A 23,981-nucleotide genomic window follows, 5' to 3' on the forward strand; every position below is an offset into this window, starting at 1 on the left:
ATACTATTTGTTTTCATATAATTTATTCAAAACAACAAAATGACATTTTTTTCATAATATTTACTAAAATTATATTGGTTTTCGTCAATCTTTTCTTTACGTGTTTGTAATATCCATAGTAGCATTTCCACTTCGTTATCACTATTCCGCTTACAATAAGGTATAGAATCGCTTTTAACAACTTTAAATTTAGAATTACAATATCAATAATGATTTACTATTTCACGTACTTTTCCATAAATTTCTTATGGAACTCTGATCTTAATGAGTCATTTATAAAAGTATTAGGTTTCTTTTCCGGTTCAGAACGAGCGCAATTTTTGAAAACAACGTCATCATCCCATCTTCTTTTTACCTGGAACAACCCAAAAAAAATATAGATATAATATTACGATTGTCCTTTTTTTTTATTTGCATAAATGGGTGTACGAGCTCACAGCCCACCTGGTGTTAAGTTGTTATTGCAGCCCATAGACATCTACGACGTAAATGCGCCACCCACCTTGAGATATAAGTTCTCAGGTCTCAAGTATAGTTACAACGGCTGCCCCGCCCTTCAAACCGGAATGCATTACTGCTTCACGGCAGAAATAGGCTAGGGGATGGTACCTACCCGCGCGTACTCACAAGAGATCCTACCACAAGTCGTTACGCAAATTAAAATTTGCAGGTTTGATTTTTATTACACGATGTTATTCCTTCACCGTGGAAGTCAATCGAGAATATTTATTGAGTACGTATTTCATTAGAAAAATTGGTACCCGCCTGGGATTCGAACACCGGTGCATCGCTCAACATGAATGCACCGAATGAGTTATCCTTTAGGCCACGACGACTTCTTAAATTCTTCTTAATCGACCCTCATAGATGAAGGTTGTGACTCTCATAACTCAGTCAGTCTCTCTCTAATGATATCATGTAGAGGCCTAATGACGAGTTGTGCTGAGTGGTGCCTCTGGGCGTTCCAATACCGGATTCATCCAATGCTTGAGCAGATTATGTTAATGTTCTTAAAATCACTTTCAATTACTTTTGCATTTTTGTATGGTATTTATTAGTGGGTGTACAAAATCACAGTCCCTGTGGTGTCAAAACAGCAACCAGTGTTTATAGAACCGAAAATGTAAAATAATGAATCAACCAAAGTCTAAATGAAATTATTTAATAGTCTTGAATCCTCAATATCTGCCGCTACATATGCATAATGAAAGGAAAAATAATTTTTTTGTGCATTATTAAAGTATTCCCTGTGGAGTATCAATGATATTGATTCAAATACAAGTAAACCGAAAACAATAGCAACAATACGTTTTAATAGTTATTTTTATAGCATAGATAGGTGAACAAACTTATGGCCAACCTGGTATAAAAGGGTTATCTGGTAGTTGTCAGTATACTTCACCAATGAGATATCAAAACAGATACTGATTGAATATTATTTGCACATGTTTCAATACACATCATATTATTATCATATGGCAAGGATATCTAAAATACCAATACACAACAAAAGCTCTGAATAATTATAATCTAAGTGAGACCCAAGTTTATAACCACTTAACACCAAAAAGACAATGCTAGACATACTTGGAAGAATGAAAAATAATATCTTGAAACAGATTTGAAAAGTACCATAGTGTACCAGAACAGAAACATACAACACATACATAAACATACAAACACATAAATATGCCATAAAAAAAGTAAAACACAGATAGTATTGTTACTATGGAATAACAAAATAACAAAAACAAAACACCAGCAAAACAACAAATGCCAATTAAAAGATGCATTTAAATTATTTATCAAGATAATCCTGGTCAATGTGTAATTTAATAATGTAGTATCATGAAACTGACTAGCCAGAATGAAGAACTTGTACTACAACAAATGAATACCTACCCACTGCAGAAACTAAAGGTCATCTACACTTTTTTTATTCCTTTGATGGGTGAATTAAGTTCATGGCCCATAGAAATCGACATCTTAAATGTTGTCACCCACTATGAGACATGAGTTCTAAATATCAGATTTTATACCAAACGAAAACACATTACTACCCCATTCTACTGCCATTCATTAAGCAAATTATAATTTTGGTGGGTTCGATCTTTATTAAACACTATTTGTTCATGATGGAAATCATTTGTCAATTTACGTTAAGTATATATTTCATTACCATTGGTACCTGTCTGCAGGATGAGAGCACCGGCACAGTCACATAGCTTTATACAAATGCACCGGGAGTCTTTATCTTTTAGGGCACAATTACTTCAACATTGATAAATACAACATCAATGACATCTGCAGTTCAGTTCAATCACCAAACAGTTATCAGGAGTTAAAACAAAATTCATTTTAATGTTTTTAATTACCTTCATGTCATTCTTCTGTCCTGCAGCGGAGTAGTTGAGTAAAGGATTACCCGATAATATGTTCTCCATTCTAATTCTTTCCTCTTCTTGTTTCTTTTCAGCTTCCTATAAGGTAAAACAAAATTGATTTGTGCAACAAGGTTTATTTGTTATTTGAATTTTATTTAGTTTGGGTATCAAAATACACTAAAGTACACTAAAGTTAGACAAATTAAAAAAAATATATATTGTAAAATTTAATTTAAACATACTTTGTGTACATCAGTACAAAAATAGTCTTATAGTATAGTATCTAACTCTAGTATCTAAGATATATCTTACTTTTTTAGCTTGTTCAATGGCCCTTTCCTTCTTAATTCTGTTTAATTCTGCTAGCAATGCAGCAGTATCATCATCTGAATCATCAGAGTCAGTGGAATCGCCTTCAAGAGGATCATCAGCATCAAGACTTGCTGCAGGAACTTGATCAACCTTAGTTCTTTTTGCTTGTGGTTCACTTGTACGTTTTGTAGTCGTAGTTTTAACATCTTTTTCTCTATCATCCAACTCCTTACGAAAATCACGAGAGCGTAATTCCTCAGATGTCCCTTGACCTGATTCCCTATTAAAATAGATTTTAATATTTGACTTTTTCTTTACATTTTGGTGCATTACAAACGTGGTATTTATGCTTTGAACGAGTTATACATTGTGGTTTTGAAGGGTAGCGTATTTTCTAAAACAATAATTCAAGTACTCTACCTTGTCTCAAGATGGCTTTTTATGAGGTCCGTTAAGCACTTACCACCACGCGGGTCGTAAGTCCAACTTCGCGAATAGGAATCCAAATTTAGATCGAGAAATAAAACTAAACTAACCTGTATTTAAGTTTCGTATGACCAGGAAGATCTCTGCTGGAATACTGTCGAGAAATAGCACTTAAGTCTTTCTCTCCTCGGCCTTGACCACCTCTTGCAGGATCAAAAGTGGGTCTAGCAGCTGTAGTCATAATGAACGCTGGTGCTGACTTGATGAACGGTGATTTTATGTCTTGCTATTGTGCTTGTATACATTCAAAAAACTCTAGATGATGTCAGAGACATTTAGCATAACAGTAGGTAGGTTTGTAAACATGCAATAGTACTTTTATTGCAGAGTGGTTATTTACAGAAATTGGTATCAAGTACTACCTATTAATTATCTCTTTGTCGATTTAAGTGAGTTCAAATTAAGACAACTTAAAACATTGAATTTAATAACATCATTCACAGACTTGTGTATTTAAGCAGAATCGAATTTAATAATCTATTAAATCTATGAGCAGCAGATTAAAATGAATTTACTCAGATTTCGTTAATTTGATAGGCCAAGGGAACATAGTTCATACAGCCGTTTTCACAAAAGCCAAAAAGACAAATAGAGCTGATTGAAATGAGCTTTATTGTGAAACAAATGAAATGTTCATTGCATATCCAAAGAAAAATCTGTGGATATGTATTTGAATTGATTCGTATTTTAGTGAGAGCAAGAAAGAGATGGGCAGACTTTTCATGACGCGCATGCAGTGCGACGTCACGCCGCCCGCGCGCTTATTCACAAACACGACACAAGCACAACATGTGAATGTATGAACGCGAACTACATGGTGGCAGAGTGGAGGTTGTTAGGTTTTATTTTCGTTACGGAATTTCTTGGTTCGGTTGCCGTGCTCAAAACCCGCGATGAAAGCTATGTAATAGCTTAAAAGCTTTTTTTCTTGATATTTTATAGTTTCCATTAAATTCTTAATTATCCTTTATAATTCCTAAGTGCTTGAATAAAATTATACGTAAATGTTTCACACGCTATGTTTCATACAAAAGTTAAGGGGTAATGGTCGAGCGACATAGCTTTGTACAGGTGTTTTAGCAGAAGTCTCACGAGATTCTTGCCTCGACCGTTGCCTTTCAACATGTTCGTAAGGGACGAATTTCATTAATTGTGAATCAATATTTACAACTCTCCAAGACATCCAAGACTGTTTTGATCTACGGACCTAAACATAAACGGCTTGATATTCTAGATGTAAAGATAATCCAGAGCATTTTAATTGCGTTATTACAAGGATAAATAAATTGTAAACTTTCATTTATTATATCAACATTGTGTGTTTGGAAAGAGATGCCAAGACTGAAAAACAGTCGGGCTAAATGTCGAAACAATTACTGTGCTTCTGAATTATGCCTCAACTACATGGAAACGCTAATTAATATCAAAAGCAGATTAGTATTTAGCATGGTACGCTGTCAATCAATTATACAAAAATTAAATCATTATAGGAAAGTAGGAAGCAGAGAATGTGATAATTTTGTATTAAGTAGTAAACAAATTTAAGTCAAATAATGTTGAAATCTCCATGATTAAATGTTTTTCTCCTACCTACGCCGAAAGTTCGGTTTTCGTTCCGCTGTACAGGGAAGAAAGTCTAGCTTTTTCTCCCTGGGTACTGACAAGTGCGTATGCGCCTTAGTGTCTACGTCTGCTCTCACGCACCTAAAATACTCCGCCATTGTTGTGCTCGGATAATTTGCAATATTTTGTTTAGTGTAAAAATAAAATAAACAAAGGCATTAAAATTCAATAGTGAAGTATTAAACAAAGATGAGTTCATCAGACAGTTCTTATTCAATTAGTAGTAGTTTATTTAAAAATTAAAAAACAGTTAATATGTTTTTTTACGAGTGGGGGGGCACCCCCCCCCCCCCCAACCCCGTGCCAGGGCTTCGCCTCTGGACTCCAGCTTGGTAGTCTACGGGTGCTAAGTTTTTTACAATGTCGAACTTTCAGCCTGGTAGGAAAAAAAATTGTATGTACACCCCGGGAAAAAAGTAGGACATCTCATCCCGCATGTTTGCCAATGCAATTTTACACGCGGGAAGAAATGTCCAACTTTTCTCCCTTGGTGCACAATGTACTATTGTTTAACAATAATAACTGTGCTTTATGTAGAAGTAACTTTGTTTCGGTTTCCTTTTGCCTATTAAATCGAATAAGTCTACCAAAACCTCTTTACTTTTTGGTATTTAATATTTATCTTATCTATGGTTCTCGGTTTGGTACTTTGATGCCGAAGCCAACGCTACAGGAATTTTATTGAACTTTATTCAAAAATAAAGTTTTAAAGACCGAAAAATTAAAGAAAGAGTTCTGCAAAACGAATACGATTTAAAAGTAAGTTTATATCCTTTAACTTGACCTTAACACCACGCAATTTTTACTTTTGAAAAATAACACTAAAGCGCAATGTGATGCTACGCCATTTTGTTTAAAATATCACCACATTATTATTTTAAACTACACTTCCTAATGCCGCAGGATGTATCAAATGTCTATGAAACTATAAGTAATTATCCAAAATAAATCTATTTCATCTCAATTGTCACCATAACCTACCCCTACATATCATTTTTCTTATAATATCTACGTCATGTAGGAAGAAATCCCTAGTAACAATAAATTATATTGTGTAAACTCACTGCACTTACCATTCACTATTAGTGGATAAAGTTGCTGTCAACAATTATAAATTATTAATTAAAATGATCTTATGTTTAGACTAAGTTGATGATTCAATGACTTACGAGATAGTTTTTTAGTCGTGAAGCCAGGGTGCCGATTTCAAACTATGCCACTCTTACTCATTTCACTTTTGACTTTACTCTAGTCGTGAAAATTATGTAGTATTGAAGGGGGGAAATTTGATACGCTTCGTGATGTCCCACCATATTTTCCTGCTCAAGGCCACTCAACCATTTTATTTTATTTTAAAGATTAACTAAACTGACATTTAACAAGACAGAGGCTTTTGAGTTTGAAACCTATTTTTCCACATAGTCTGACCCTGATACAAAGTGAAAAGGTAACTAGTACTTTTTAAAAAATAAAAATAAATTGCCACTTGTTGTAGTGATGGAAAACTACTTCATGACATCTCTTTCAATTAGATTGTTATGCAAAGATGAATATTTGACTTATTTATTTAGATACCTTATTAAAGTTCAACGCTAACTTCATGATACCAGCTTTCCAGTAAAGTATATAAGCAAAAAGGCATATGTGCCTCACTGCCTATCTTACTGAACTGACAGTAGAACATAATCAACCTGAGAAAAAACTAGTGTCATTGGACATTGTCCATTTTATCTTGTGCTTCGGTGCTTTTAATTGGATAACCCTTTGTAAATGTTGGGCTAATAGATTTTACTGTATTCAACTAGCCCAATATTTTTGATAAATAAGTTTGACTTTTATTTGTAATCTCAAATGATAAAGTTTAACAGATGTAAACATAACAACAACAATGAGTACTACTGTCACATAACTTTTATTAACCATTAATAGTGTCATATTTAGGAGCTGAGTAATTTACATAAATTATTTAAAGAAGAATTATGTGATGCAAAAGTTCATTATGTTCAAACTGTATCTTTGTGTTGATTATTAAAAAGGGGGTATTTTTTTTAAAAGGGGAGCTTTAATAGAACTGCTTTTGACTATTTAATCTGGAACATTGTTTGATCGCTAGAGAGAGCAATATTGTGATAACAGTCTGTAAGACCTCACAACATGCACTTAAACACTAAGATCAGGTCAGAATTTAGACAATTGAAGGGAAAGTAGCAGTAATAATATGGCTTGAGTAAGGCAGTCATATACACATAGCTATAGCCATCTATTACCCACCTAAACAAGTAAACCAGTTGCTTAGCAACAATATGTATTATAGAATTTGGCCTAAACTACAACTTATTACTCATAATTTTTTTTTTTTTACATAATTGTTTACACTAGCTCAGGACCCACCTGGCGCAAAGTTGTTATTAGATCCCATAGACGTGTAATGTCAATGCCACCATCAACCTTGAGACATGAAGTCAAACTAACAGTTATATTGTAGCCTAGCCTTCAAAATGTTCCACGGTAGTTGTAGCAGCAGTAGTATGTAACTGTGCAGGCTTACGGACAGTTTGTTTGTGTAATAGGGACATATGATGCTGCAAGAATGCTGTTGCCCATTCTCTGGTGATTCTCTTAGTGGCTTTTTATGTCATCCATGAGAAGTGATGTGAATTAATAATAATTTAAATTGTGTTTTTTCCTATTGTTTTAGAATGGCGGAAGATTTTGATGTTGAGGCAATGTTAGAAGCTCCATATAATAAATCGGTGAGTAATCTTTAACATTGTTCATGAAATGAAAAAACTGAACTTATAAAACTATTAGAAAATAAATAATTGTTAGTTATTTGTTTAATGGTCAGAAATAATTAACTATAGAAAAATAGCACACTGACCAATGTGAGTGAATATAATTCTTAATTAAAAAAAAACCATATTATTATGTATGCACAGTATATTATGTAATGAATGTCAGATAGAATTATTCACATATTAAAGTAATAACTATTAAATAATTATAGAAAACACTCAAGAAACAAATTGTTGTGTAATTTTTACAGCAGACCAATTAATTATTTTCATAGATGTTTTTAATTGGAGAAAAATGTGAATTTTTTATGTTTTAAATAATAAAGTACAACAAGAAACATTAAAATTGTTAAAAAACAGTTTGCAGTTTTCTTACAATTAATTAAACCAAAGCAAAGTGCAATATTTACATAAAATTTCTCTAATTAAACACATCTCTGAATAACACAATGGTAAGCTATTGTAAACAAAATTACATTTGAGAATCATTTCTTGTATTTATAGAACTTTGTGGTAATAGTCCAGCATACTTCACCGACCTGAACAAACAAGAGGTATCCATCATACTATTGTACTTAATTATTTTTTGTTTTAATATTTGTAAACTTGTTGTTCAAATTAAAGTTATGTTAGATAAAGTTACAAAATCAATACAGATTTAAAAAAAAGACCATGCGCTGATGGGTCGTAATCTTTTGCAGAAGTATCCCTGTGTGATGTTAACGCAGTGTGCACCCTTTGTCAGTGGTTTATTTAACGGTAAGTCTAGATTAGGGTACCAAGCGACTACCGACTGACTGCCATGAACGTCAAACACATCACAATCAAAACATCCTAGGACAAGTAAACCAATGCAATTTGTGATGTTTCATCTATGTCTGAACAATTAAAGGCCATAGTTGAAATACCACAAATGTTTGCCATATAACTATTACAAATTTACTAATGCAGTTTTATTTATTCACTCGGCGTGTGTTGCTGTGGCGCTGCTTCTACCTTGTGCTTTGTGTGACAGGATAACACTTCCTCATCAAAGCATCGATCGGACAAGCACTCAGATAAGCACAAAGAAAGGGATAAAGATGGTTCAAGAAGGTCAGTACTTTGTTTTTATTACCATGCTACCACATGTAAATCAGTTTTAGGTCATGACAATATCCTTGTCGGTGCCACCCTTGTAGATTAATTAAGGTATATATAAGGTAAAGAAATTGTTGGGAACTTTCAAGCTTAAGGACTCCGGTTTGGTACTTATTGGAAATTTCAGGAGCCCATAGACACTGCAAGATGAACATCTCACAGGCTCACCTGCAGGCCCTATTAACATTAACAACGCAAATAGAAAAAAAAATGCAGCTTCCATTTAGATTATAATATTATTTCTTGACTATAGCACTCAATACTGACATGTACAATGAGTCCTGCTGACCTATAAAACTGTTATGGTAAGAAAACACCTATTGAAAAATAAAACCTAAATTAATTTGTAAGATAATCCTCCAACAAAGATAATAATATATCGATACTATCTGTTCGTAATGCACTGTAACCAAAATTATAATAATTGACCATTATTACTAATACAAAAACAAGTGCAACATTCAATAGTCATATTTTATAAAAAACATGTATCAGCTGACACTTATTTTGTTTGATGACAAGAAATAAAAAAAGCCTTTGCTAAATAAAACGCTTCCATCACATTCCGTTGTCAGTTTTGCGTATATTAATTTATTTTAAATTGAATATGTATAAACACTAGAATCAATCCCGAAATCTGAAATTCCTAACCATCCTTCGAAATCTAAGTCATACTTTGGTACAAAAACTACCAAAGTCTTACTTATTAGAATGAAATTGAAATTTGACTTTTATTATTAGAAAGCATAAAATCAACAATAATTCTTGGTTTTAGGCGTAGTCGATCGAGAGATAAAAGAAGATCAAGGGATAAGGATTCACGTCGTTCAAGAGATCGAGACGATAAAAAAGACAGAGAAAGAGGCAGAGACAGAGATCGTCGAGATCGCGACAAAGATCGGATTAAGGATAAAGACCGCGAGAGAGAAAGAGAACGAGATAAAGAAAAACGTCGTAGCCGCGACAAGGACCGAAGTCGGGAAAGAGATCGCAGTCGCGATAAAAACGTTCATAAAAAAGAAAAAACTCCTGAAAGAGAACCACAAAAAGAATATAGGTCAAAGTCGAGGGGGCTAGACCCGAAACTTGAAGATCTACCTCCAGAAGAAAGAGATCTAAGAACTGTATTTTGCATGCAATTGTCGCAAAGAATCCGTGCTAAAGATTTAGAAGAATTTTTCTCATCAGTTGGCAAGGTTCGAGACGTAAGACTTATTACTTGCAATAAAACAAGAAGATTCAAAGGTATTGCATATATTGAATTCAAAGATGCTGAATCAGTGCCTTTGGTAAGTATATTATCATATAAGTTTGGCATAGGGAATTTGAATGTTTTTTCCAAATAATTTTTTGTGACTCAAAAATTTTACTTTCAGGCTCTTGGCTTAACAGGACAAAAGTTACTTGGAGTTCCTATAATTGTACAGCACACGCAAGCCGAAAAAAATAGGGTTGGCAATACATTGCCGAATTTAGCACCAAAGACCAGTAATGGACCTACTAGACTCTATGTTGGGTCTTTACATTTTAATATTACAGAGGATATGCTACGTGGCATTTTTGAACCATTCGGAAAAATTGATCACATTCAACTAATGACTGATCCAGAAACTGGTAAAAGTAAAGGATATGGATTTCTCACTGTAAGTAGGAAAACAGTTAAAAAAAATTGATCTATACTTAAGAGATGAGATATCTAGACGTATTTTTACCATTTCAGTACATCATAGAAATTTATCAATAAACTAATGCGTTTATCATCAGTTTTGAACCTAATTTTTAATGTTTTCAGTTCCACCATGCCAGTGATGCTAAGAAGGCTATGGAACAGTTAAATGGTTTTGAGTTAGCTGGGCGGCCTATGAAAGTTGGAAACGTCACAGAACGTGCAGATGGAGGATCAAGCACGCGGTTTGATGCTGATGAGTTGGATCGAGCTGGAATTGACCTTGGTGCCACGGGCCGTTTACAATTAATGTTTAAATTAGCAGAGGGAACAGGCTTACAAGTAAGTTCACATTGCCAAAATCCAAAGTTTGTTTGAAATTATTGATGTATTTTATATACAAATTCGAGATATTTTAAATCATATTTTACTTACATTATAACACATGTGCCCCTTTGTTCTATAACTTGTTGCCATTTTAGCAATAATAATGTAATCCTGTTACTTTAGACCTTCAGCCATTTCTCTTAATGTTAGCCTAACACTATGTACATAATTCTGAAGAGACTGAAACAGGTCAAAATCTATATAGATACAGGGTATAAGTTCAGAGCTATATGGTGGATGCATTAACACTTGTCAACCAAGCTCTGAGTATTTGCAAATTTTTTTTACCTACTTAATCGTTAGTAGTCAAGGGGGCTATTCCAACTTCGCGCGGACCGCTAGGTGAGCTCACGGGCTCAACCTGAAAGAATTGCTGACACTAGTCTTAGCAAATACAACGAATGTAATACCGGATCGGTATCGCAACCCACTGAGAAGATCCGGCGAGAAACTCAGTGGGTTGTCTTTGTGCTAGTTCGTACGTCGAACCTTTCGTCGGAGTTACGAGTTCGACGAGGACGGTGACCGGTGCTTGAAGAACCTAAAAGCACCGATTGGGGCCGGGGAATCCGACAAGATATGTTTTGGGCAACGTCGGCTTTGCTTTGTCCGGTCGCCTGGGTCGGATATGTAGTAAGCGGTGGCCACGATAAGAGGGTTATCGTGCCGCGCTGCTTAGTCAAAGTAGGGTTCTGACGCTTCTCTAAAATACTTCGTATCGATTCTAGATTTCGGTATTTGCAATGTTTGAAGATTTACAAGTCTGGTGTCATCATCACAAAAAACCACACCCTTTATGTTGTTTGATTGCAATCGTTTTTTTTTCTGTATTTTCTTGATTTAGTCTCATCAGCTATTTGCAGTAGAGATACAAATCGAAGATTATGCCTTGGCAGTAAAAACTAATGAACAATGACCTTCCAATTTCACCATACACACAGCATCACTATAGTCTGTAGATCTTGACTACCCTTTGACCATGTTTTTTTTGCAAATTGTTGTAGTTAGTCCACTTCATCACCAGTGATCTTCTTATCGAAAAAGGTTTATTTTTGTTTCTATAGCATAATTCATTATGATATAAATAATAACAGTAAAGATATTTTACTGCAACTTTATACATACAAAATATAACTATTCTTGATTAAATTTAAAGCAATTTAAATTTCGTAACTGATATTCATATTTAAAATATGACAAAGTAATTAATGCACTAACTAGCTTTGTATAATCATTGCAGATACCTCCTGCAGCAGCATCAGTACTAATGGGGAGTGGTTCAGCTTTAGTGTCTCCGCAACCTCAAGTTGCACCTCCTATTGCAACACAATGCTTCATGCTCAATAACATGTTTGATCCAGCAACGTAAGTTTATTTTTGCAAAAGCCCTATATAGTGTTTATTAATTTAATTCATCCATTAGACTGGCAAAAGGAATGTACACATCTGTTTTGTAAGAAAAGCTTCATGGAACTTTGGCAGGGTGATGTGTGCCAAGAAAACACCACCCTCCTATCTTGCCTGTTTTACCACAAAGTAGTCGTGCATTCAACCATTTCATTAACCACTTAGCATCAGATGGGCCGTGGTCTCATTCACCAATCTAATTATACAAAAAAATATATATGTCTGTATATTGTTTCATTTTAGCATATGTTATTATCTCACACTTAATAAAACTGGATAAACCAAGAATGAATAATCTTAAACATCTGTTGGTAAAAAAAAACCTAATTTGTTATACATACTGTAATTGAATTTTTTGTTTTCAGGGAAACAAATCCAAGTTGGGATATTGAAATAAGGGATGATGTTATCAGTGAATGCAACAAACACGGTGGAGTGTTGCATGTGTATGTTGATAAAGCATCGCCTCAGGGAAATGTGTACTGCAAGTGTCCGACAATAGCGACGGCCGTTGCCTCCGTGAACAGTTTGCACGGAAGATGGTTTGCGGGTCGTGTTATTACGGCGGCGTATGTACCGCTCGTCAATTATCATTCTTTATTCCCGGACGCGATGACTGCACTCAGCTTACTATTGCCTTCGAGGCAGCGATAGCTCGACCAGACAAATTCTATTTGTCTAAATAAGTATGTATTTGAATAAGGAGGGACTTTTGTTTGTTATTTTACATTAGATAGTTAATCATTTCTAATTAACGTCCTAAAATTAGCAATAAATTTCATAAGCATGGTAAAAAACTTTTTCATTTACACAACTCTTAAAATTAAAAAAGTCACGGTCGAAACTACAATCAAGACTTTTTCTATTATTATTTTATTATTATTTTTATTATTATTTTATTTATACTATTATTATTATTTTTCTATTCTATATGCGAATACGATCGCGATCACTCGGCGGATTTTTAAAACAGTCTGTTCAACTAGCAATCAGAAGGTACAGCTATGCAACTGTCCTCGTCGATGTACAGCTACTGTGGTAATATATAATATACAAAATTTTCTGAACATTTGGTCGTGAATAAATATATTAACATTCATCTAAACCACCGGTCGGTAACCCGCGGCTTGCGAGCTGTATGTGGCGCTTAGACTCTTCGGTTACCGCTGTTCCGCGAATTGTTTAATTCAGGCACGGAATATTTATTTTACCTTATAGGAGACTAATATATATTTTTTAAATACAAGGCTATAAAAGTAAATGTTAATTATTTTTTTCCTTACCTGGTCGTTGGTAGCCTAAGGGGCTATTTCAACTTCGCGCGGACCGATAGGTGAGCTCACGGGTTCAACACTAGCCCTAGTAAGTGCTTCGCTGAATCCACTATTGGATCGGAATCGCGACCCACTGAGAAGATCGGCGAGAAACTCAGTGGGTTGTGTCTATGGACTAGTTCGCAACATCGGAGTCGACGAGTTCGAGGAGGACGGTATCCGGTGCTTGAAGAGCTTAAAAGCACCGAGTGGATCTGAGGGATCCGACAAGACATATTTTGAGCGACGGCGGCTTTGCTTTGCTCCGTCGCCTCGGTTGAATATGTTGTTAGCAATGGCCACGATAAATGTTAAAAAAATTGCTCTGAATACATTATAATTGTGTATTATCTATATTTGGCTCTTGGTTGACAAGGCTGCCGACCACTGGTCTATACCTACTATGTCTTCACCAATTACAATTCCTTAAGTACTTATGGTAGAGTTAGGTTTTTTTTTATTTATTGCCCTTGTAGGCAGGCGAGTATACGGCCCACCTGATGGTGAGTGGTTACCGTCGCCCATGGACTTCAGCAATGCCAGGGGCAGAGCCAAGCCGCCTACAAACGTTATGTTACACGAACGCACGTTTATGTACCACAATCCTGCTTGATTCTTTGTAATCCAAAGCTACTATGCTTACGCTTTACAGCGGGTGTAACAATGCCCTTTTGAACATCAATTTTGTCAATATGCTCTAGTATTGTATACACGTTATGATGTCTGTGTTCCATTAAATCCGGTTTCAAAAAAGATAAAAGGTTGGTTCGGTCGTCATCTAATTATTCTTATTAATTTAATAACCAATTTAAAATAAATAGCCAGGACATGGTATAATATTTTAATTTTGAAATTATAAAAACTTACAATTATTAATGTCCAGCAGATTTGAAAATTAGAACTAAAGTACAACCGCTCTAATCCAATCAATTTCTAAAGTTGCAGGTCCTTTTTGTTTCACTGTTTGATACACTCCGCCGTACATTTGCAATCCAATGCTGGTAATTTGCGATAAATTCAAAGTCTCGTTATTAACTACTTTTTTCCCTCGGTAGTAGGCCTTGAATTCTGATAATCTTAAATCACGTACAGCGAATTCATCTTTGGGAGCCTGCACCAAAAATAAATGTTATTTTGTGAGTGAAATGTTTTAAGAATTCATTTCGGCGCTCCCGACGCGATATAGCGTAAAATGGATTAGACAACAAGACTGATGAAGTCAAAACACAGCACTTTTATTTTTTTGCCTACCTATTCTCAGTAGCCCCTCCAGAGACTATTCTTCACCGGGTGTGTAGGTAGGTGAGTTCATGATGGGTCAGCCTGTGAGCTTTGCTAACATTTGCCCTAGTCAGAACAGTGTTTCATTGAATCTCTGGATCTAGAAGATCAGAAAGGCGATCCACTAAAAAGATCCGGTGGGAAATTCAATGGGTTGTGTCTGTGGGTCAAGTGCATTGAACCCTTCGTCACATTCGAAGAGTTCGATGAGAACGGTAACCGGTTCTGTGAATGCCCAAAAGTAGTAAGAGTAGATCGGTAGGGTCCGAAAAAACGTGTTTAGGGCGACGTCAACTATGTTTTGCCCAGTTGTCTGGGTCGGGTATGTAATTAGAAATATATCAGAAATCACAATCACTATAACCTTTTTTGGACTGGTTTATTTGAACCGGACGCTTACAATACTTTCCATCTCGACATGATACCTCGGAACATGAGGTCGATGGCTCAATTTTATTTTATAATTTGACTGCTGTCTCAGCCCAATCAACTATTTTTATTTCTTAGGTGGGTGAACAAGTTCACGTCTCACCTAGTGCTAAATGGTTAACGGAGCCCAAATATCGGTATCTAATTTGAGATATGAGGTCGAAGTTCCAATTCAATAAATGTAATAAGTAATCTCCTAAAGCGCACAGAAAACTTCATAAATACTAACAGATCGATGTGTACCTAATTATTAACGCTTTTACCCACCTGAAAATATTGTTCGAAAGAATAATTCGTTTCATCATTAAAACCTTTGTGCCGTAAAGTTACTTTGAAACGATTAAATTGTCCTTGACCTCTACAGTAAATTTGGAGCGCTGTATATCCACTAAGGTCATAATTACTTAAAACTCTCATGCCTGCGAAACCTGCACCGTTTAGTTGAGGATTTAGTAATACAAAAAATATGGCTCTTCTAAACCCAATATTTTTATGTATGGTAATCAAAGCCTTAGACATTCCAACGTCACGTACTGTATCGGAAATCTCTTCCCAGGTTTCAACGCTATCATTTTTCGTAAAATCAAATAGGTAACGCGTTTCTGCAACGGATGCGCTGGCACTAAAACAAAAAAAGTATAAAAGTTAAATTTGTATAAAACATTCTTACTTAGTATGTCATCAAACCAAGTCATCCAACCATCATGCCTCATGTCTCATGCTAGGTTAAGTAGTATTCATGTTCTAATGTATAATAGGCTAGGTCCTAGCCGTTAGGGTAACTACTTTTTATGTGTACCGCAATGAACCCACAATAATCCAAAATATAACAACTGGAATAAAAAAAGATTTTTACATATTGTATTCACAGTGCCTTTTATTCCATTGTTTAACTTCGGAAAACAAATAATAGTTTAAAAAGAAATATATATCCATAACAATACAAATAAATAAAATTGGAGTGTCTGTTGGTAATAATAAAATAAGTTGAACACTTTTTACTAAATGCATAAGTATGTATACACAGTACATACAGGGTGTCCCAAAACTCAACGTCAAGCCGAAACGGGGCGACAGGATTGATTGTAACCATCATGAGAAAAATTAGAAAAAAAAATCACATGCGCTTGGAAATTATGGGCATTTAAGAAAAACCTAGAAATTTGGTCAAACTGTAACCATTTTTCGGTTATTGTGGTTAATTTTTATTATTTTTGTCCATTTAAGCTTTGGAACCGTGACCCTAAATAACATTTATTCGCACAAGCTCTTGGTAGTTTCTTGATTTTACGGCAAAATGATGAGAGAGATGGATAATGTACACGTTTGCCATGAGCGACCGTGACAGATAATGACTTTCACTGATATAAGGAGTATATAACTTAAGCTACTTTTTTAGATTAGCTTCGCCTCGTAGTGTCACCGCGGTATCACAATAACCGCGAATAACTTCGCGGGACTCAGCTAGTCTACGTATAAGTAGTAGTTATAAAACAACAAGTAAGTAGTTATAAAAAAAATCTATTCTATTGTATTAATTACCTCTATGCACAAGCTTTACGAGTGGGAACGGAGTACACATTGTTTAATATTTTCGGTTTTTCTAAGAAATTATTTCTAAAAAGTTATTTTTAGGCGAAGTAGTGCTGCGTGCCCGCACTAGTGGTGCCACTAGGCACCGCCCTGCTTATGCCCAAAGAGTATATAATCACTACGTTTTACTCATGCCTGTCGTTCATTTGCTAAATAGAATATTTGTTATTTCCATAAATTAATAACTTCCATCACCTAATTGTATCCATAATCCTATCCTTTTTTTGATACACACGACAGGTTTCTGACCCCATGTTTCGAGGGTAGTAGCGGTGTTTAAAGCCTCTGATAACCAACTGGGATATCATACTTGCCAATAGCTTTCTATATTATGTATATATTTTTTAAGGAGATAGAAAAAATCCTTGAGATTTTACATAATATCTACCCACCTACTCATTAATAGGTTAAATCAATATTTCGATGCCTCCAATGAACACTACTCTAACTCAAAATTTTGAAATTTTCGTTTTTCACGCAAATCGCTTCACTATTTTGAAAGTATTACGAATTCATTATTAATGGGGTTCGAAGCAAGAGTAAATCAGCTAGTTACACAAGAAAAAACCATAAAATCTTTATTATTGCAGATATATTTGTCAACTTTTTTCGTTTAAACTACTCCTGTAAACCTACGAATTTGGAGTTAGAGTAGTGTTCATTGGAGGCATCGATTTACAACTCGACCAAGCTGAGTTTGCACCTCGCTGGAATGCGGCGCTCCGCCCGCTTCTTGAACTCTTGTTACTACTGATCGCTTAACGTTCATTTTTTTTTTACTTCGAGAGGATTGTTGTGGGCAACAAAAATGAAAGGAAAGGTCATACACATGGAAGGGAGAAACAATCCTGAAAAGGAAACATAAAGGAAAATTATTACTGAGCAATTGGGATACAAATTTAATAAGTGCAAGAATGCCCGGGTGGTCTTAATACAAAAACCCGATATCGCTATATTCTAATGTACCTATGTATAATATATTGTTAAAAACAATAAATGCAAAGTAAAATCTAACAAACATTTGTTTACATTTTTAAAGTCATAGCGAATACTTTTTTCAGACCATACCTAAGCGGCAGTGTGACGTAATCGATGCGAGGTGCAAACTTAGCTTGGTCGAGCTGTAGGTAGTAATTTAGGTATTTAATTTTAACCTCAAACAACATAATTCACATTAAAATACCGATTAGCTTATCATCGTTTGTGAGCTTGGTTACGAATCGAAAATGAATAGTCTTACATTATTCCACATTCGCTCACTATTTTCTCCTTAACTCCAATTTCATCTTTATTAATTTTGTCTTCACACTTTGTGCCGGATGTCGACGCCATTTTATGCTCGTAAAATCAATGAGACTTATAGCGCGCACACTCCAGTATGTATACACACTAAATTAGCCTATAACCTCTACCACTTTAACAAGCAAGATAACTTTTCAGAGATACATTAACCTTACAAATGCGATATGAAACTAACTGATTAAGTAAACAAAAGATTTTTCTAAACAAAGAGTAAGTATTTGTATTGCATATTCATAAAACGTACTTAAATATGACTTCACAAACGTAATATATTATGTCTTTATAGCAAGTAGATTAACGCTGTCTTATTTATGGAAGGCATTAAAATATATATGGTAGGTACATACGTATGTTGCTCAGACAGATCGTGCTTCAATTATTGAAATCGTAGTTCAACTCATCCAGTTCTTTTTTTTTTTCCTACCTATGCTGATAGCCTTGAGAGGCTATTTCCGCTTCGCCCTAACGTTTGCAGGTGAGCTCGCGGGGCTCAACCGGAGAGTTGCTAACACTGACCCTAGCAAGAGCAGTGCTTCGCAGAATCTACCACCGGATCGGAAACGCGACCCACTGAGAAGATCCGGCGAGAAACTCAGTGGGCTGTGTCTATGGGTTAGTTCGCTCGTCGAGCCCTTCGTCGCAAACGACGGGTCCGACGAGGACGGTGACCGGTGCTTGTGGTGCCTAAAAGCACCGTTAATGGATCAGGAGGATCCGTAATAACGTGCTTTGGGCGACGTCGACGGTTTACCATTCGGTCTACTGGGTCGGGTATGTAGTTTTCAGCGGCTAAGATGAGAGGGTTCTCATGTCGTGCCGCCTTCTCAAAATGGCGCAGCGATGCCGACTGCAGATACTTACTAATTGAATCGAGCTCCAGGTCATCGTGGAGATCCACGTTCCTCAGGAACCATGGCGCTCCGACGGCTATCTTACAGAATCGGGATTGAATAACCTGAAGGGATTTTAAGTGGGTGCGGGCTACGTGAGCGAACACTACGCTTGCATACGTCATGACGGGGCGTATACAAGTTTTGTAGAGAGTTACCTTATTATGGAGGGACAGTTTGCTTCGACTACAAAGCATTGGGTAAAGTCGTCCTAGTATAAACGCGGCGCGGTCGCGTACCGTTTTTATGTGGGGACGGAATGTCATCCCTCTGTCGAGGGTGACGCCTAGATATTTGACTTTCGAGGCCCACGGTATGGGCTGGCCAAAGAGAGTGATGGGGCTAACGGCGGAGGTGTTTGCGCGCCTATTAAGGAGTGGGATGCTCGAAGTGGTGTTCGGAGGGGGACCCCTTTTAAAGAGCACCGCTGTGCTTTTCGTGGGGTTGATGTCGATTCGCCACTTCCGGAACCACTGTCCCATGTTGGCTACTGCGATCTGGAGTCGCCGATGAAGCAACGACATCTTCCTACACGAGTAGTAGATAGCCGTGTCATCGGCGAAGAGCGCTAGATGGGTCTCCGGAGACCGGGGTATATCATTGATATACAAACTAAATAATAACGGGGAGAGCGCGGAGCCTTGCGGGACTCCGACAGTCAGTTGACGGGGACAAGAACGAGTTCCCTCTACTCGATATCGAAACGAACGGTTTGACAAGAAGTCTCGTATGATGAGCACGAGTCTGTCTGGCACTCCCATGTTGTATAGTTTGTAAATCAAACCGTTGTGCCAGACTTTGTCGAACGCCTTCGCGATATCGAAGAAGAGGGCGCCGGTCGGGATTTGTTTACGCCTATTTAGCCCTATCACGATGTGCTCCGTGAGGCGGTGCACTTGTTGTACACACGAGTGTTTAGCGCGGAATCCGAACTGTTCGTCTATGAGAATTTTGTTCGCGGTAACAAAGTCCCAGAGGCGTTTCCTAAGGAGCCGTTCGTAAATTTTTCCTATCGTCGGGAGGAGACTAATCGGACGGTATCTAGAAGTTTCGTTTTTCGGTTTGCCCGGCTTATGTATACCGATAACGTCCGCTTCTTTCCACACCGCGGGAAAGATGCAGTGCGTCATAGCGGCATTTAATATGGTAGCCAACATTGCTATCAGTTGGACTGGCAAAAGTTTTAGCGCGCGGTTGCGGATGCCGTCGGAGCCGGGTGCCTTCCTAGGTTGGAGGTTGTGGATCGCGTCTCTAACTTCGTCAGTGGTAATGGGGGGTAATGCGTCCGAGGGCGGCAGGGAAGCTCTGCGCTCAACCTCCCTGTCGACTAACTCGGTGTGTTCGGGGTCCGCGTATTGAGTGCTGGTGGTGCACTGCTCTTGCAGTGCATCGGCCAGCAGCTCAGCCTTGTCATCATCATCGAATGCCGGTAGTTGGCCTGAAGGGCGTACGAGGGGAGGCATAGTAGCGGTAGTTTCGTATTTGAGAGTCCTAGCTAGTCGCCAGTATGCTTGGTGGGAGGGCGCGAGTTGTTCTAAATAACTATGCCAATTTTCGTTACGGGCGTCGCTTAGGCGGGAGTGGACTTCGCGTTGTAGACGACGCATCCGAATCCGGTTTGAATGCGTGGGAAGACGATCGTAGGCCCGGATTGCCGCGTTCCTAACTCTTAAGAGGTTCCTAAGATCGGGGGACAGTCTGATGCGGTGGAAGCTGTCCTCCACATCGACTTCTTTTGAAGATCTAATTATCGCGCAAGAGATGTGATCGGTAATGATGTTTATGGATTCGACGGTGTCCTCGGGGGATAGATTCGAATCCGGGCCGTAAGGGAGGATTGGCGGAGCGGCTTCGGCTAGGCACGTGCCCAGCTTATTCCAATCCACCATGGTCCTCGTAACAGTGACTGGGTTGTGAGGGCGACCGAGCTGCATATCGACAGGTCGGTGGTCTGAGTCGAGCTCCGACAGTGCTTCGATGGAACGTAAGCGCAGAGTTACGTTCCTAAGCAATGCCAGGTCTATAGTGCTCGGACGGAGCGCGATGTTATACGGATAACATGTTGAAGTTGGGGGACTGACTACTTCAAAGGTGAGGTCGTCTATAAACGCGTCGAGACGCCTACCGTTAACGTTTGTACGATGGCAGTTCCACCTAGTGTGGTGGCAATTTAAATCACCTGCCAGGATCCAGTTCTTTCATAAATATACCTTCTACGTTTTACTCTCTTTGTATATCATCTTTTTGTAATTACATTTTAATAATACAGACTAATAAAAACACGTATCGCAGTGTAAAACAACACATATAGCTACGACTTATAAGTAAAATAGTGTATCATACCTGATGTCCATGGGTGGCGGTGATCACTTTTCATCAGGTGTGGTTTGACGTTTCGTGTTTCCATAAGTCTAACCCATGATTGTGTTCTAGCCAGCCCACTGAGTTTCTTGCCGGGTCTTCTCAGTGGGTCGCGTTTCCGATCCGGTGGTAGGTTCTGCGAAGCACTGCACTTGCTAGGGCCAGTGTTAGCAACACTCCCGGTTTGAGACCCATGAGCTCACGTACACGTCATGGAGAAGCTGAAATAGCCTCTCAAGGCTATTAGCATAAATAGGAAAGAAAAAGTGTTCTAGCATGTGATTTGGAACTCCAGTTCCTTTTCCACCACTTGTGGAGGGTCAATCTTAATGCTGCTTGGAGCATTCAGAGCAGCATATCTAGGCGTAAACCCACGGGACACTGTGTATTCATAGGGATATAGGGGGATCCAGTGAAACGGTCTCCGCCGCCAACAGCCTGTCAGTGGGGAATCTGTACCCGGGTGTCACCACTAAACCGTGCTGGGAAGCTGTCCCCACAACCAATAAACACTGAATGCAGTCGTCGTGCTGGAGTTGGATACCTGAATGGATCCCGTAGAATGTACGAGGGGTGAACTGGGGCAAACCATATATTTTCTATCTATCTATATTATCTATCTGAACTTTTTTTCCAGATTTTCTTTAACGGACTTTTCTCGGATTCGGATTATAACGAAATGTGGGAGTCTATTTAGAACTAAATCTACTGAGTAACTTCTCTTTGTGTTCTGTACCGTATTTTCCGTGGTTAGTTCTCTGAGGAACTGTTTCAACTAATCCCGTCATCTACTTGACTATCGCATAACACACCACCTGTGTAGACATCATCTTTTATATGGTACCATTCCGCTCATCCACGGCACATTGTTTTTGAAACACTACCACCAAACGGTTATGTGCAAGTCTGCCTTCTAAGCCAATAGAACAAATGGACTCACAGAACACTTAAAATAAATTTAAATCGTTATTTACGTGGCTTATTGAAGTAATACAATTAAATATTTTAACAGTCAGATTATAAGCTCGCGTCTCCAAATTTAAATAAAGGTGGTCACCGTGTATTATGATTTTAATATCCTACTGCGAAAGTCCAATTTAAATCGCTGTTTACCTAAGCTTAAATTGTGAGCACCTTACCGGTCAGGGTAGATAAATTGTATGATTGTTACTTTTCGAATTCGTTGAAAAGAATCAATTTTAGAAATAGACTGAAGAATGACGATGATGCTTTATATGGCGATAAATTTGTACTTACTTCTTATTATCACACATTAATAGCTTCGCGTGAAATATACATAGTATAACACTAAAAAATATAAAGTTCACACTAGACATTTTTATTACGAAGTGCGTTACACTGCTATACTGATATATAATAATCTGAACGTTAGAACTATAAATGTTCAAATAATTATAAACAACCAATACCGGTTCATTCAAATAGCCATGAATATAGTAACATGAACATTGGACATCGTTATCAAATGTTATTGACGTCGCTTTGTCCCTATCTGGATTATGTGCTAATAATTCGTGAATTACAGTTAAAAATGTACATTTCGGCTATTAAGTCTTAAAATTTATTTAATTATTTATCCACGAAATATCCTCTTGATATTTTATTATTTATTACTACGTATTATCTAATTTAACAAAACGTCTACCGAAATCAACAATACGCTATTGCACAAAACAATCTATGTATATATATATAACTAGTCAGGTCATAAGTATTGTCACACAGTAAAAACTTTTCTTTTAGAATGCTGGCCACAAAAAAGTTTACTGAATTCTAATTTCGAATTGTTCATGAAAATAAAAATGTATACTTTTAGAAATTTTACTCATTTTAAAATATGGAGTGGACGCTTAAAGAAGACCGTGTTGCAGTTATTGCGTTGCATCGTTGCGGTTACGCGCCAATTAAAATTTTTAACATACTGAAAAATTTGAATATAACCAAAAGATTCCTTTATCGTACCATCAAACGATACAATGAAGACTCTAGTGTAGATGACAGGTCAAGAAGTGGTCGCCCTCAGTCTGTTAGGACTCCAGCAGTGATAAAAGCTGTGAAGGCGTGAATTCAAAGAAATCCCAAACGTAAGCAGAAACTGTTGGCCCTTCAGATGGGGTTAAGCAGAACCACGGTGAAAAGGGTGTTAAATGAAGACTTAGGGCTTCGGGCATATCGAAGAAAAACAGGACATCGTTTGAAGGCTCGTCTAATGGACCTGAGACTGAAGAGATGCCACGCTTTGTTGAAGCGGTACGCGGGAAAAAAATATCGGGAAATTCTTTTTTCGGATGAAAAAATTTTTACCGTAGAAGAGAGCTACAACAAACAAAATGACAAGGTGTACGCACACAGTAGTGAAGAAGCGAACAACCGTATTCCGCGTATCCAACGAGGTCATTTTCCATCCTCGCTCATGGTATGGTTGGGAGTTTCTTATTGGGGCTTAACAGAAGTACATTTTTGTGAGAAAGGTGTAAAAACGAATGCAGTTGTGTATCAAAATACAGTCCTGACGAACCTTGTGGAACCTGTTTCTCATACCATGTTCAATAACAGGCACTGGGTATTCCAACAAGATTCGGCGCCAGCTC

General features: G+C 37.3%; 3 protein-coding genes across 6 annotated transcripts; 1 reads left to right on the forward strand and 2 right to left on the reverse strand.

The window, feature by feature from the left end:
* Positions 1-6: 6 nt before the first annotated feature.
* On the reverse strand, positions 7-6,170 carry LOC101739416 (protein CWC15 homolog). Of its 2 annotated transcripts, XM_062668198.1 has the most exons (6): positions 5,975-6,170; positions 5,879-5,903; positions 3,233-5,181; positions 2,697-2,976; positions 2,376-2,480; positions 7-355 (listed from the first exon to the last, which is right to left on the reverse strand). In XM_062668198.1, exons 3-6 carry the CDS (start codon positions 3,361-3,363, stop codon positions 218-220), a joined length of 654 nt encoding a protein of 217 aa, XP_062524182.1. In that variant the 5' UTR covers positions 3,364-5,181; positions 5,879-5,903; positions 5,975-6,170; the 3' UTR covers positions 7-217. The 2 variants fall into 2 exon arrangements, with proteins under 2 accessions (XP_062524182.1, XP_004929273.2); XM_004929216.5 differs by lacking the exon at positions 5,879-5,903 and having other exon boundaries at positions 5,975-6,098.
* Positions 5,405-12,997, forward strand: LOC101739548 (RNA-binding protein 39). The gene is made up of 8 exons (XM_004929217.5): positions 5,405-5,564; positions 7,504-7,558; positions 8,616-8,695; positions 9,516-10,029; positions 10,117-10,383; positions 10,533-10,748; positions 12,034-12,158; positions 12,566-12,997. Exons 2-8 carry the CDS (start codon positions 7,505-7,507, stop codon positions 12,852-12,854), a joined length of 1,545 nt encoding a protein of 514 aa, XP_004929274.1. The 5' UTR covers positions 5,405-5,564; position 7,504; the 3' UTR covers positions 12,855-12,997.
* A 1,343-nt stretch (positions 12,998-14,340) lies between these two features.
* On the reverse strand, positions 14,341-22,821 carry LOC101739791 (uncharacterized). 3 transcript variants are annotated; one of them, XM_004929220.4, is made up of 3 exons: positions 22,627-22,821; positions 15,491-15,845; positions 14,341-14,624 (listed from the first exon to the last, which is right to left on the reverse strand). In XM_004929220.4, the coding sequence occupies exons 1-3, from the start codon at positions 22,704-22,706 to the stop codon at positions 14,415-14,417; spliced, it is 645 nt and encodes a 214-aa protein (XP_004929277.1). In that variant the 5' UTR covers positions 22,707-22,821; the 3' UTR covers positions 14,341-14,414. The 3 variants fall into 3 exon arrangements, with proteins under 3 accessions (XP_004929277.1, XP_004929276.1, XP_062524183.1); XM_004929219.5 differs by lacking the exon at positions 22,627-22,821 and adding an exon at positions 18,057-18,414; XM_062668199.1 differs by lacking the exon at positions 22,627-22,821 and adding an exon at positions 17,885-18,362.
* Between the last annotated feature and the right edge of the window lie 1,160 nt (positions 22,822-23,981).

Source organism: Bombyx mori, chromosome 4, assembly GCF_030269925.1.
Source record: "Bombyx mori chromosome 4, ASM3026992v2".
Lineage (NCBI taxonomy): Eukaryota > Metazoa > Arthropoda > Insecta > Lepidoptera > Bombycidae > Bombyx > Bombyx mori.

What these genes read in the sequence shown, in the direction of transcription:
- LOC101739416 (XM_062668198.1), bottom strand. Translation starts at nt 3,363, where the DNA reads ATGACTACAGCTGCTAGACCCACTTTTGATCCTGCAAGAGGTGGTCAA. An exon ending in CCATTGAACAAGCTAAAAAA is followed by an intron (nt 2,481 to 2,696) that starts GTAAGATATATC and finishes TTTACCTTATAG; the next exon opens with GAAGCTGAAAAGAAACAAGA. An exon ending in GACAGAAGAATGACATGAAG is followed by an intron (nt 356 to 2,375) that starts GTAATTAAAAAC and finishes GGGTTGTTCCAG; the next exon opens with GTAAAAAGAAGATGGGATGA.
- LOC101739548 (XM_004929217.5), top strand. Translation starts at nt 7,505, where the DNA reads ATGGCGGAAGATTTTGATGTTGAGGCAATGTTAGAAGCTCCATATAAT. An exon ending in AAGCTCCATATAATAAATCG is followed by an intron (nt 7,559 to 8,615) that starts GTGAGTAATCTT and finishes TTTGTGTGACAG; the next exon opens with GATAACACTTCCTCATCAAA. An exon ending in CAGAGGGAACAGGCTTACAA is followed by an intron (nt 10,749 to 12,033) that starts GTAAGTTCACAT and finishes TAATCATTGCAG; the next exon opens with ATACCTCCTGCAGCAGCATC.
- LOC101739791 (XM_062668199.1), bottom strand. Translation starts at nt 17,982, where the DNA reads ATGTTGTTTGAGGTTAAAATTAAATACCTAAATTACTACCTACAGCTC. An exon ending in TACGTCACACTGCCGCTTAG is followed by an intron (nt 15,846 to 17,884) that starts GTATGGTCTGAA and finishes TTTTTGTTTTAG; the next exon opens with TGCCAGCGCATCCGTTGCAG. An exon ending in CTTTCGAACAATATTTTCAG is followed by an intron (nt 14,625 to 15,490) that starts GTGGGTAAAAGC and finishes TTTTTGGTGCAG; the next exon opens with GCTCCCAAAGATGAATTCGC.